Genomic DNA, 13,862 nt, shown 5'->3' with positions numbered 1-13,862 from the left:
AGTTGTTGACATCGGAGGGATCGAGTGTAGGTTTTTTCAGAAGGGGTGCAACTCTCGCTCTCTTGAAGACGGAAGGGACGTAGCCAGCGGTCAGGGATGAGTTGATGAGCGAGGTGAGGTAAGGGAGAAGGTCTCCGGAAATGGTCTGGAGAAGAGAGGAGGGGATAGGGTCAAGCGGGCAGGTTGTTGGGCGGCCGGCCGTCACAAGACGCGAGATTTCATCTGGAGAGAGGGGAGAGAAAGAGGTCAAAGCACAGGGTAGGGCAGTGTGAGCAGAACCAGCGGTGTCGTTTGACTTAGCAAACGAGGATCGGATGTCGTCGACCTTCTTTTCAAAATGGTTGACGAAGTCGTCTGCAGAGAGGGAGGAGGGGGGGGGAGGGGGAGGAGGATTCAGGAGGGAGGAGAAGGTGGCAAAGAGCTTCCTAGGGTTAGAGGCAGATGCTTGGAATTTAGAGTGGTAGAAAGTGGCTTTAGCAGCAGAGACAGAAGAGGAAAATGTAGAGAGGAGGGAGTGAAAGGATGCCAGGTCCGCAGGGAGGCGAGTTTTCCTCCATTTCCACAACTCAGGCAGGCCTGTCATGGGGGAACATAGTGTGGAGTGTGTGCCATATACTGAACGTGGGGGTGCTATTTCCCCAGGCATGGCAGTTTGTGCGAATGGGGGAAAAGCATACAGTGGCTAGTGCATTGTGTAGAAGGGGAAAGAGTGAGTCATAACGTAGCGAGGCTCTACAAGAGGATAGTCCAACATACCGTAGTACACAGGATTCCTATACTGAAGCCCAAAAAATCAATAGGTCTTGTGTTGATTGCATATGAACGCATTCACAGTATGTGTAACTATGCTTGAAATCAATGCAAGCAACAGGTGACAATGCTTAAGAAGGAGATTAGGAAACTAAACAAAATACCTAAATCACTAATCAATGTGCTTCAGAAAAAGGCATTAGCAACTTCAGGAAACTACCCCAGAACTGGAACGGTCCTGTAGGTGTTTATAAAGCAGGAAGGGAATCCCAGACAAGGTATAGTCATGTTTAACTAGGCTATACAGTATGCTACTGTACAAAACCATGAGTTGGTGTCTGTTGAAATGAGGCCATGGGAGCTATGTAAAAACACACAAAGTTAGCATCATTGCCACAGAAGTCCCAGCTGACTGAGAGTGTTACAAGAAGACCGCCCCCTCTTCCTTCATCATCCCTTCTACCTATGTGATAATCTACTGACATCCAAAATTCAACGAAGCATGTAGTTTGTCAGTATAATCTGCACTCATACACTCATACACTATATGACCAAAAGTATATAGACACCTGCTCGTCAACTTCAAAATCATGGGCATTAATATGGAGTTGGTCCAACCTTTGCTGCTATAACATCCTCCACTCTTCTGGGAAGGCTTTCCACTAGATGTTGGAACATTGCTGCAGGGACTTGCTTCCATTCATCCACAAGAGCATTAGTGAGGTCGGGCACTGATGTTGGGTGATTAGGCCTGGCTCGCAGTCAGCGTTCCAATTCATCCAAAAGGTGTTCGACACTGATCTCGATAAACCATTTCTGTATGGATCTCGCTGTGTGTATTGTCATGGTGAAACAGGAAAAGGCCTTCCCAAAACTGTTGCCACAAATTTGGAAGCACAGAATTGTCTAGAATGTCACTGTATACTGTAGCGTTAAGATTTCCCTTCACTGGAACTAGAGGGCCTAGCCTGAACCATGAAAAACAGCCCCAGGCCATTATTCCTCCTCCGCCAAACTTTACAGTTGGCATTATGCATTCGGGCAGCTAGTGTTCTCTTGGCATACGCCAACCTCAGATTCGTCCGTCGGACTGCCAGATGGTGAAGCATGATTCATCACTCCACACACCACTCTTTACAGCTATCTGTCACTGTTCTCATTGTCAACTAGACCACACTACTGAGTACTGTTGTTAACTTAACATTTACAGGCAATATAAAATGTTACACATTTTACAGAGATAGTCCCCTATTCAGCAGAGACTGGGTGTGTGCGCCTATAGATTAATAGATTGTGTGATCAGCGTTCCTGATCCTAGATCAGAGTTTACGAGCATAGTGAATGCGATAGCAATAGCACCCAGGTTGTTTCTTTTGCAAACACTCCGACTTTACATAGCTATATCATAAAATCACTAGTGTGAAGGGACGCTGTGTTGACATAATGATTGGGCAAGCTGCTGTGGACATTCAACCCAAAATGAGGAATATCACCTGGTGCCACAATGCTACCTCAGACTCTGAAGCAACAGGTGTAGACTGTTAACCACCTGGCAAGACACAGAGGGAACAGCTCAACCAGTGCATCATCATCCCTCACTCTCTTTCTCTCATTTTCTGCTGACTTTGCAAAGCACGACCAATACAGACAGTAAGGAAAGAACGTCAGTTAATATTTCCAACAGTGACTTAACTCAAGCAATATCAATATCAAGAGCATACTGTATCATGAACTACCATAATAACAGTATAAAAAAAGATACGCCTTAGCCTACATTGCTAATACACAATCTTCAAGACGATTTAAAAGCTTGATCTTTTCCACCAGCAACGGTGAGGCTGTAAAATGCACCGTTAGGAGTTTGATGTCAGAGTAAGTCATCTAAAACACCTGCTTAAGAGCAGTTTAACAGCCAAACCTTATATTATATATAGTGTATCATTACAACTTCTAGGGGTCATGTGCATCAGATATTAATGTCAGGTTAAGTTCAACACCTGTTTTGTACTCTTTCTTCTCCTTTCTTGTGCTCCTGAAGAAAACTTGCCTCATCTTAGTCACTTTTGTACCCTAAAATTATCTCGCTAAGAAGACATGTTACACTTTTCAACTTCTGTGTGTTGTGAAAAAGAATGAGAGAGAAAAAGAGCAAAGAAAAGAAGCAGGTGATAACCCAGCTAAGTTGTTAAAGTTTAAAGCAAACAGACCCCAGGAATCTTCAATAAAGGCCAAACACGCACGCACGCACGCACGCACGCACGCACACACACACACACACACACACACACACACACACACACACACACACACACACACACACACACACACACACACACACACACACACAGTTTGTATTAGTCCTCTGTAACTGACCTTTTGTCTCACATTGTCTTAGATGGAGCCGGCCCTAGTTCATAAACAGGTTATTTATGGCCCCTGCTAACAGAGCTTCTTACCCTCCAGCCCTCCCTCTCTCTACCTGGACAGGGGTCCCAGGACGCCCAGTGACCTGGCCCCCAGGGCTTTAAACACCCACTCACAGGACAATATGGACCAAATCCTACCTTGAGATCTGTGCAAAGACTAAGAATGTTCTCACAAATCCCCCAGTGATTTCAATGCATGATTTACGCACAGGGACTAAACCATTCTGTTCTGATAAGATGGGTAATAAATTGCCAGATTGTTATCTTGGTTTCTCCTCAAGTGGCCCTCAAGGGAACACAACCTTCTTTATCCTGGATTGTGGAGAAACAATACATCTTATCTTTAAACAGCCCCTTGTAAACCCTCTTAGTGACTTCCTGTCTATTTTTTGTGTGTGGCTAGAGACCTACGTCCTTGGGGCATCATGGGAAATGAAGTGTGTGGTCAAACATAAGAAAAACCTATAGGAAACCAGAAGACTAGAGGATCTTGCAATGAGAGCCATTAGGCCTAGTATCAGTTTACATTTGGGGACATGTTCACAGGCCCAGATTAAGCCTACCTTCAAATTCTTGACTAAAAAGAATGTTCAAAGGAAACTCTCCATTGGTCCAGGAGTAGTACAGATGTAGGATCTTAATTTGGACCAGTTCGCTACAGCAGGAAAATAAATCTGCAGCAACAGGAAATGTGAATTATAATAAATTGACATTTTTGTAGGGGTGGAAATTTTTTTCGTAAGGTAAAATCAATTCTGAAATTTCTAAGTGGAAATTACGAAACAGAATACTTTTTAAAACTGAAATGAACTATATGTTTTAAATGTCCTGAATTGCAGGAAAGTTCTCCTGCAACAGTGTGATCAAATTCATATCCTAGATCTGTATGAATAAAAACAAGCAGTGGATTGGGCTACTATTCTACCTGGTATGTTAGCATAGATATTGGGATGTAGCCTGTATCTCCATTTGAAAGGGAAGGAGTCATGTGGGGTGTCATGCTATAGTAGCCATTGCTGACACTTACCAAAACGCCTCTCTGGGTCTTCTTGTCATACGACAGACAACCGTGGTCAGAGGAGAGGTGGAACAGGTACTCCTCCTTTTCTGCCACTCCTCCTCTTCCTCTTCTGCTTTCTCCTCTTCCGGTCAGTGCCTGATGAAGATCTTCCACATATTTCTCCCTTTTCACTCCCAACTCTGTGGCTTTCCTCATCATCTCCTCCTCTGGTACTGTAAGAGTACACAGCAGGGGTTAAAACAAGAAGACACAACTTTAGTCCCCAAGGTTTCTTCTGGCATTGATCCTCACTTTTCAATCAGAGACTGATTTCTACTTAGCTACCAACATGTAGGTGTGTGGACTGGCCCTTCAATGATATTGATGCCAGTAAATAGGACTGGAGTTGTATAAAATTGCTGACGTGACTATACCGAAGTCTCACTGGAAGGACAATGCATACTTTAAATGCATGTATAAAGGAGGCTTAAAGATTAGGGGAAAATGTGCATGAGGGGAAACAGCGCCGCTGTTCGCCCCAGCGCCTTTGCTATTGTTTTTGTTTTATTGATGAAAACAATGTAGAGGGCTATTCGGCAGCGTGAGAAAAATCTAAAAATCTGTGCACTGCTGTCCTATCGCGCGTGCAACGATGTCAGAGGGGGGGGGGGGGGACTGTTCATTTTTCTGTAAGTTCTTTGTTGTTGGAATATCCCAAACAGATGTGGAAGTCTCACCAATTAAGAATTCCAGCTTTAAGGAAAGCATGCAAGGAGCCAAGAAGAAGATCATTAGCTGGAGCACAGCTGCTCTCCAAGGGGCCAGGGTCCCAATTAACACAGGTTCAAACACACACACTCACACATGCACGTGCATAACTGTCACAATGCCGTTACTGCCTGTCATCTCCCAGATGGACAGCCAGAGAAGAGAGTAGCTATGTTCCATGTGTACATGAAAGCAAATATAGAAGTGCTTTGTTGCCATTCCTAAATATGACACAAAACAAATGGTGCACTAAGTAACTTATTAGTTGAAAGACACAGTGTGGCATTCACTCGGACACCCCTCAACACACACACACACACACACATACACTCACGCACACGCACGTGCACACACGCACACTCACACACAAAGACAGGCCTTGTAAGGCTTCATCAATGTAATACACCTGTAAGCTGCACCATATGAGTGAATATGGATGATGAAACAAGCCCGCTGCTGTCCCTCTGGCTAACAGACCTGCAGTCACAGTGCTATGAGTCGAGGTACATAGTTGGGCCAGGTGCCTACTTAAGAAACCTTATGAAGAGAACCCCAAACGCACCTGGTGACAACACAGTCTGGAGGATGGTGAATGAGTCGGGCCTCTACCATGGACTTACTTTGTCTGTGTGTGTGTGTGTGTGTGTGTGTGTGTGTGTGTGTGTGTGTGTGTGTGTGTGTGTGTGTGTGTGTGTGTGTGTGTGTGGGTGTGGGTGTGGGTGTTGGTGTGGGTGTGGGTGTATGCATGCATCTACATACATACTTGTGTAAGCCGCATCTAGCCCTTACCTTCTCCGATCCAGGACGAGCTGCCGTCACAGAGGGCGAGAGTGAACCCAGCACCCAGGTCTTCGGCCCAGTCCACCCGCAGGAAATAGGGGATGCTCGGGTCCAACACCACACTGATCTGACGGACCGTACCACTCATGCCTCCCAAATACCGTCCCACTTCTAGCTCCAGACCTGCAGAGATAGAGACCCAAGGGACAGACTTTAGACAAGGACAATCTTCATCAACGTTGAGTAGTGTCCACTGTACATAAAACACTCTTGATGTGACAACTTTTTTTTTTAAATATACTTTTCCTGTTATGAATTTGGATTATTAACAGTGGTTGCATCAATGCCGGGCATTGTTTTATTGCTCATGGTTTACTGTGAATACAAGCCCCCATGCAAATTCACTCAGGGATTGGGCAGTGCCATACAGTGTGTTTCAACAAAGGGCCTTTTAGGAGGTTGAATATATGTGTGTGTGTGACGTTAAAACCACAGGGGATATCCATGGGGTCTGGCATTGGGGTGTTGGCTCTCTAACCACCAACAACGTGCAGAATAAAAGAAGAGAGCACCACATCCTGTTTTTTTAACAGCTAACTCCATTTGAATGCTGTGTATCAAAACATATAGGTTAGACCGAGGCTGAATCACTTGAATCCCTGCAGGTTTTACCAGACAAAGATTTATCCTCAATCACAAAAATGATAATCTGAGGATTACAAGCCAATCTCAGATTCCCCTACCTGCAACATTTCTTCAAATGTCCCAATACAGAAACCATTGATGAATTAGAAATGTATTGGAACATTTGTTTTCCTCGACAAAGCCAGGGAAACTTTTACTTGATTACGAATGTCCATGCCAAAAAGCATGATTACAGCTTCCAGGTGAAGTGAGAGGTGAGTTGGACTATTGCCTGCTAAAGTATAGGGCTGAGTGAAAAGAACAGCTTCATTGGCAGTTGGCCATTTGGACACGTTTGAAGAAATGAAAAGGAGCCCATCCAGAGAGGGAGCCAAAAGTTATGTGTACACACATTTTTTCCACCCTAAAGAAGCCCATGGAACAGGTCAAGGTGATTCAAAATCAGTGGTACAGCTGAGACCTGTCCTCTCTCACACACACACAGACACACACACCCGCGCCTCTCAGCAGATTAAAGTTGACCCTTTGTGCTCTGAGGAGGGTTTGGTTAGGCAGGATGGAGGGGTAAAGGATAAGGAGGGAAGGGGGGTGGGGTCAACTTTAACCTCATAAAGAGAGCCCAGCTTCTCATTAGTTACTGTAACATCTGTCTGAAGGGACGATGACCCTGCAGTAATGACAGAAGGACACTCCAATTAAATAAACACTGTGCTGACTCTCAGGAATGGAGCAATGCCCATAGAGCTTCAAAGCCAATGCTGGAATTCTGGCCATGTCATCCTCATACCCCTTACACACAATCATCCCTGTATCCCTAAATCATGACACAAACTCCCTCCCTTTCACCTCTAGCCCCTCACTCCTCTATTCTCCTCTCACTAACTCTGTAATTCTTTGTTCACTCCTCCCCTCTTTCCCAATGTTATGTTCTGTCCTTTCTCTTCTGAAGCACGTTTGGCAGGGTCTCAATGGTTGAAGTCTCAATGGTGCAGTACTCTACTGTAGGGGTCATCAAAAAGTTACCGCAGCCACAAAGTAAACCCTGCCTATATCTTCAATTTCTCATCTTAAAATTGTACTTTAAACCTAACACTAACCACACTCCTAACCGTATGCCTAACCCTAACCTTAAATTAAGACCAAAAAGCCAATTGTTTAAAAACAATTCTAATAAATTAAACAGTCGGAAAATCGACAAAGATACTCCAAACTTCTGAATTTTTATAATCCATCAGATATTGACTAAATTATAGCAGATAAAGAATATTTTACTGCCGCAAAAATAATGTTTAGGGATTTTGGTTGGAATTCATGTATAAAATGTATTGTCAAATTTCACATTTTATTCTTAGAATGAAATCATATATACATTTTCTTATTGTATCAGGTATATTTTTTAAATATATTTTGTGTAAAAAAAAAGATTATATGTTCCGCATTTCCATAAATACACAGGGTATATTTACATATATGTATACATTAACAAAAAAGGGGTGGAATAGGGCTGCAACCAGCACTCACCTGAACTGCCTAGACTGCCTCAATTACTTATTCAACAAGTGTGTCAATAGCAGGATACCCTCAGAGTAAAAATCAACACGCTTGGATCACGCTAGATTACACCTATCTAAACATCAAATCAAATTGTATTGGTCACATACACATATTTAGCAGATATTTAAAAAAATGAAAAAGGTGGGTGTAGCGAAATGCCTTCCATTGTTTGCAAGTTTAGAATAATAATCACTATTATCATTTCCGGAGGGGCTTTCATTTCAGTGCATCTAATTTGTAAACATTTCAACCAATTTCAAAGAATGTTTATAAAAACGTTACCTTGTCTATTAAGACAAAAAACAGGGGGTAAATAAAAAAAGGTGGGAATACAGTTTGTGAATGAAATATTTTGTCATGATGAAATCTTGGAAATAAAAACAATGAAATATTTTTGGGGGTTAAATCCAAACAAGCACTTGTTCTTGATAACAATCACTGTGACTTGATTCCTGAATAGACCACACTGTGTTTTTCGTTTTTTTCGTTTTATTTTTTATTTATTTTTTGTTTTTACACGTTTGCTCAGTCTGTTCATTTGAAAGAGATGGTAATTCTATATGTAAAATACGCCTCGAAGATTTTTTTTATGTATATATATATATATACAAATGTTTGGACACACCTGCTCATTCAAGGGTTTTTCTTTATTCTTAATATTTTCTACATTGTAGAATAATAGTGAAGACATCAACACTATGAAATAACACATTTGGAATCATGTAGTAATCAAAAAAGTGTTAAACATATCAAAATATGTTTTATGAGATTCTTCAATGTAGCCACTCTTTGCCTTGATGACAAATTTGCACACTCTTGGCGTTCTCTCAACCAGATTCCCCTGGAATGCTATTCCAACAGTCTTGAAGGAGTTCCCACATATGCTGAGCATTTGTTGGCTGCTTTTCGTTCACTCTGTGGTCCAACTCATCCCAAACCATCTCAATAGGTTTGACGGCAGGTGACTGTGGAGGCCAGGTCATCTGATGCAGCACTCCATCACTTTCCTTCTTGGTCAAATAGCCCTTACACAGCCTGGAGGTGTGTTGGGTCATTGTCCTGTTGAAAAACAAATGACAGTCCCACTAAGCGCAAACCAGATGGGATGGCGTATCGCTGCAGAATGCTGTGGTAGCCATGCAGGTTTAGTATGCCTTGAATTCTAAATAAATCGCAGTGTCACCAGCAAAGCACCCCACACCTTCACACCTCCTTCTTCATGCTTTACGGTGGGAAATACACATGCAGAGATCATCCGTTCACCCACACCTTGTCTCACAAAGACATGGTGGTTGGAACAAAAAATCTCCAATTTGGACTCCAGACCAAAGGACAAATTTCCACCGGTCTAATGTCCATTGCTCGTGTGTCTTGGCCCAAGCAAGTATCTTCTTCTTATTGGTGTCCTTTAGTAGTGGTTTCTTTGCAGCAATTCGACCATGAAGGCCTGATTCACGCAGTCTCCTCTGAACAGTTGATGTTGAGATGTGTCTGTTACTTGAACGCTGTGAAGCATTTATTTGGGCTGCAATTTCTGAGGCAGGTAACTCTAATGAACTTATCCTCTGCAGAAGAGGCAACTCTGGGTATTTCTTTCCTGTAGCGGTCCTCATGAGAGAGTTTCATCATAGCACTTGATGGTTTTTGCGACTGCACTTGAAGACACTTTCAAACTTCTTGAAATGTTCCGTATTGACTGACATTCATGTCTTAACTTCTCTAGGATAGGTGGGACGGTAGCGTCCCACTTGGCCAAAATCCAGAAAAAAATGTAGCGCACCAAATTCAAATATATTACTATAAAAATCTATCTTTCATGAAATCACACATGAAAGACACCAAATTAAAGCTACACATGTTGTGAATCCAGCCAACATGTCTGATTTCAAAAAGGATTTACGGGGAAAGCACACCAAACAATTATGTTAGCTCAGTACATAGCCACAGAAAAACACAGCCATTTTCCCAGCAACAGATAGTAGTAACAAAAAACAGAAATAGAGATAAAATGAATCACTAACCTTTGAACATCTTCATCAGATGACATTCATATGACATCATGTTACACAATACATTTATGTTTTGTTCGATAATGTGCATATTTATATCCACAAATCTCGGTTTACATTGGCGCCATGTTCAGAAATGCCTCCAAAATATCTGGAGTAATTACAGAGAGTCACGTCAAATAACAGAAATACTCATCATAAACTTTGATGAAAGATACATGCTTTACATATAATTAAAGATACACTTGTTCCTAATGCAACCGCTGTGTCAGATTTTTTAAAAATTTAAAAAACGTAAAAAGCACACCATGCAATAATCTGAGACGGCGCTCAGATGTAACAACATTCCTCCGCCATGTTGGAGTCAACAGAAATACGAAATTACATCATAAATATTCCCTTACCTTTGATTATCTTCATCAGAATGCAATACCAGGAATCCTAGTTCCACAATAAATTTTTGTTTTGTTCGATAATGTCCATTACTTATGTCCAATTAGCTAATTTTGCTAGCATGTGTAGTACACGTGTCCAAACGCTCGCGCAGATGCAGGCAAACGTTGGACGAAAACTTAAAAAAGTTATATTCTAGGTCAAATAAAATGGTCAAACTTAGTAGAGAATCAATCTTCAGGATGTTGTTATCATTTATATGCAATAAGGTTCCAACCGAAGAATTCTCTTCAGTCTCTATAAGTAATGGAATGCATGACGATATAATGAGGAAAGCGCGTGAACAAGAACTGGCAATCTGCCAGACCACTGACTCATTCCCCTCCCATCCGGTCCCACAACACAGCATAAGCTTCATTCCACGTTCTACTGACTGTTGACATCTAGTGGAAGGCGTATGAAGTGCAAACAGATCCATATATTCCAGGGAATTGAATAGGCGATGACTTTAACAACGACCACCCTCAGAATTTTCACTTCCTGTTTGGAACTTTTCTCAGGTTTTTGCCTGCCATATGAGTTCTGTTATACTCACAGACATCATTCAAACAGTTTTAGAAACTTCAGAGTGTTTTCTATCCAATAGTACTAATAATATGCATATAATAGCTTGTGGGACAGAGTAGGAGGCAGTTCACTCTGGGCACGAAATTCATCCAAAAGTGAAAATGCTGCCCCCTATACCAAAGAAGTTAAAGTAATGATGGACTGTCGTTTCTCCTTGCTTATTTGAGCTGTTCTTGCCATACTATGGACTTGGTATTTTACCAAATAAGGCTATCTTCTGTATACCCCCTTACCTTGTCACAACACAACTGATTGGCTCAAACGCATTAAGGGAAGAAATTCCACAAATTAACTTTGAACAAGGCCCACCTTTTAATTGAAATGCATTCCAGGTGACTACCTCATGAAGCTGGTTGAGAGAATGCCAAGAATGTGCAAAGCTGTCATCAAGGCAAAGGGTGGCTACATTGAAGAATTTCAAATATATTTTTATTTGTTTAACACTTTTTTGGTTACTACATGATTCCATATGTGTTATTTCATAATTTTGATGTCTTCACTATTATTCTACAATGTAGATAATAGTAAAAATAAAGAAAAACCCTTGAATGAGTAGGTGTTCTAAAACTTTTGACCGGAATTGCAGTCTACCACAGTGCCATCCGTTTTGTCACCAAAGCCCCATATTCTACCCACCACTGCAACCTGTATGCTCTTGTTGGCTGGCCCTCGCTACATATTCATTGCCAAACCCACTGGCTCCAGGTCATCTATAAGTCTTTGCTAGGTAAAGCCCCACCTTATCTCGGCTCACTGGTCACCATAGCAACACCCACCCGTAGCACACGCTCCAGCATGTATATCTCACTGGTCATCTCCAAAGCCAACACCTGCTTTGGCCGCCTTTCCTTCCAGTTCTCTGCTGCCAATGACTGGAACGAATTGCAAAAATCACTGAAGCTGGAGATTTACATCTCCCTCACTAACTTTAAGCATCACCTGTCAGAGCAGCTTACCAATCACTGTACCTGTACACAGCCCATCTGTAAATAGCACACCCAACTACCTCATCCCCATATTATTTATTATTTTGCTCTTTTGCACCCCAGTATTTCTACTTGCACATCATCTGCACATCTATCACTCCAGTGTTAATGCTAAATTGTAATTATTTCGCCACTATGGCCTATTTATTGCCTTACCTCCCTAATCTTACTACATTTGTACACACTGTATATAGATTTTTCTTTTGTGTTATTGACTGTACGTTTGCTTATCCCATGTGTAACTCTGCGTTGTTGTTTTTGTCACACTGCTTTGCTTTATCTTGGCCAGGTTGCAGTTGTAAATGAGAACTTGTTCTCAACTGGCCTACCTGGTTAAATAAAGGTGAAATAAAAATAAATAAATAAATCAACATTACAAACTGTTGTATGCAAATCTCTTTTGATACAAGGTAAATGATTTTGTCAAAATCAAAACAAATGTACCAGAATGAAATAAAGATCATGGGCATGTGACACTCTATGATCTGTATAGGGCACATTGAGCTGCCTGAAAAAATGTGAACTAGGCCTAGGTGATAAAATGTCATTTTCCATGGAGGATGAGTTATGGAGGATGTGAAGTCAAACAACCCCAGCCACTAATTCAAGGTGCTTCCAAGAGATAAGTGATTCTCTAATTACATATAGCCAAGTCACTGCAGCCAAGGCCTGGACATCCAGCAGTGTAATTAACTGACATTCCCAACATGCTCTGCACTTGCAAAACTGATGATTTGCCTATGGGCAGAAACATCAGAGAATCACTTTGGCGGCATGACAACAGCACTGTGAAATATTAGGACTTTGTTTTGCTACTAGGCCTAGTTCATGAAGTCGCTCACCCCTCCCCCACAAGTCCTTCATGACCAGCCCATGGGAGTTTGAACAGATTGGGCATGATTGAAAAATATGGTGTCTCAATATTTTTTGTTAAAAGAGAAGCTTCAGGGCATATCAAGTGGCACTGAAACCCATGTAAATGGTCATTACATTGGCAGGTGAATTGTCTACATGGTATATAGTTCCACCTGTCCATGGCTTGCACAATCTTGTAGATATGCTCATTAACTATGGATATTACTTTGTAGCTTCCTTTTTGCATATCTAAATCATGGAAAATGAAAATATTTAATTGTGTAGGCCTAAATACATAAACCACGAGGCATCCCAGTTGAAACGAGAATTTGTACCAACACTGCAACATTTTATTTACATGACTAATTGTGTAACATACTAGTCAGTGGAACACCACGTGTGTATTCATTAGTCGCACACCGTAGCACAACTTTTGGATCATAGCGAAAGGTTTTGCAATGAAAACTCCTATTGGACAAATTCCAGTAGGTCCCTCCCTGTTTGGTTCCTAGTGAATACCCCCCTGGGTATTGTTTCTTGTCGACTCATGACCAGGACCTTAAATTGTTTAATCAAGAACATGTCTTTTTAATATCAATAACAACTAGGTGAAGAAGGCTAGTGTGCAGTGTGTTATTTAAAAGAGATTGAATTACAACAAACATTCCAAATCCGATTCAAATAAACACTTCTGGAGCTAACAAGTCTCAATTCCAAGAAATCATGACCAAATTCCCATCTGCATTTTACTGTAGAACACAGTTGATTTATGTGTGGTTTCGATTCAAAATGTTTGCATTAATGGTACATTAGGAGTGTCTAAGAGGCAGGCGTTGGGAAGATCATAAAGCATGGTTTAAATGCAATCATGTCAAGATGTCTTCTAGGTATGTCGAAGTGAGGGGGCATATTGTGAAAACGTGTGACGTGAGGAAATGACCACAAACATGTCTAACGTCAGAGAAAAAGAGAGCACATCATTGCCAGTAACCTTCAATGTAGTAATTTTAGTAATGTCCCATTGTTAATCTTCTCCTTCCCTGCCTACATGATTGTAAGCTGTCGGAAA

At 41.6% G+C, this 13,862-nt stretch overlaps 1 protein-coding gene across 2 annotated transcripts in view; it reads right to left on the bottom strand.

The window, feature by feature from the left end:
• LOC129853127 (DNA repair protein XRCC4-like) overlaps positions 1–13,862 on the bottom strand; it is a 70,823-nt gene that overhangs the window by 55,422 nt on the left and 1,539 nt on the right. For both annotated transcript variants that reach the window (XM_055918846.1, XM_055918847.1), the window contains exons 2-3: positions 5,734–5,907; positions 4,204–4,409 (exon numbers count right to left, since the gene is read on the bottom strand). In XM_055918846.1, coding sequence (XP_055774821.1) covers positions 4,204–4,409; positions 5,734–5,872 — 345 coding nt within the window. In that variant the 5' untranslated portion in view covers positions 5,873–5,907. The remainder of the gene's footprint in view (positions 1–4,203; positions 4,410–5,733; positions 5,908–13,862) is intronic.

The sequence above is a fragment of the Salvelinus fontinalis genome, chromosome 4 (assembly GCF_029448725.1).
Source record: "Salvelinus fontinalis isolate EN_2023a chromosome 4, ASM2944872v1, whole genome shotgun sequence".
Lineage (NCBI taxonomy): Eukaryota > Metazoa > Chordata > Actinopteri > Salmoniformes > Salmonidae > Salvelinus > Salvelinus fontinalis.
The sequence above is the reverse complement of the archived record's forward strand: the minus strand, read 5'-3'. Positions and strand labels throughout refer to the sequence as shown.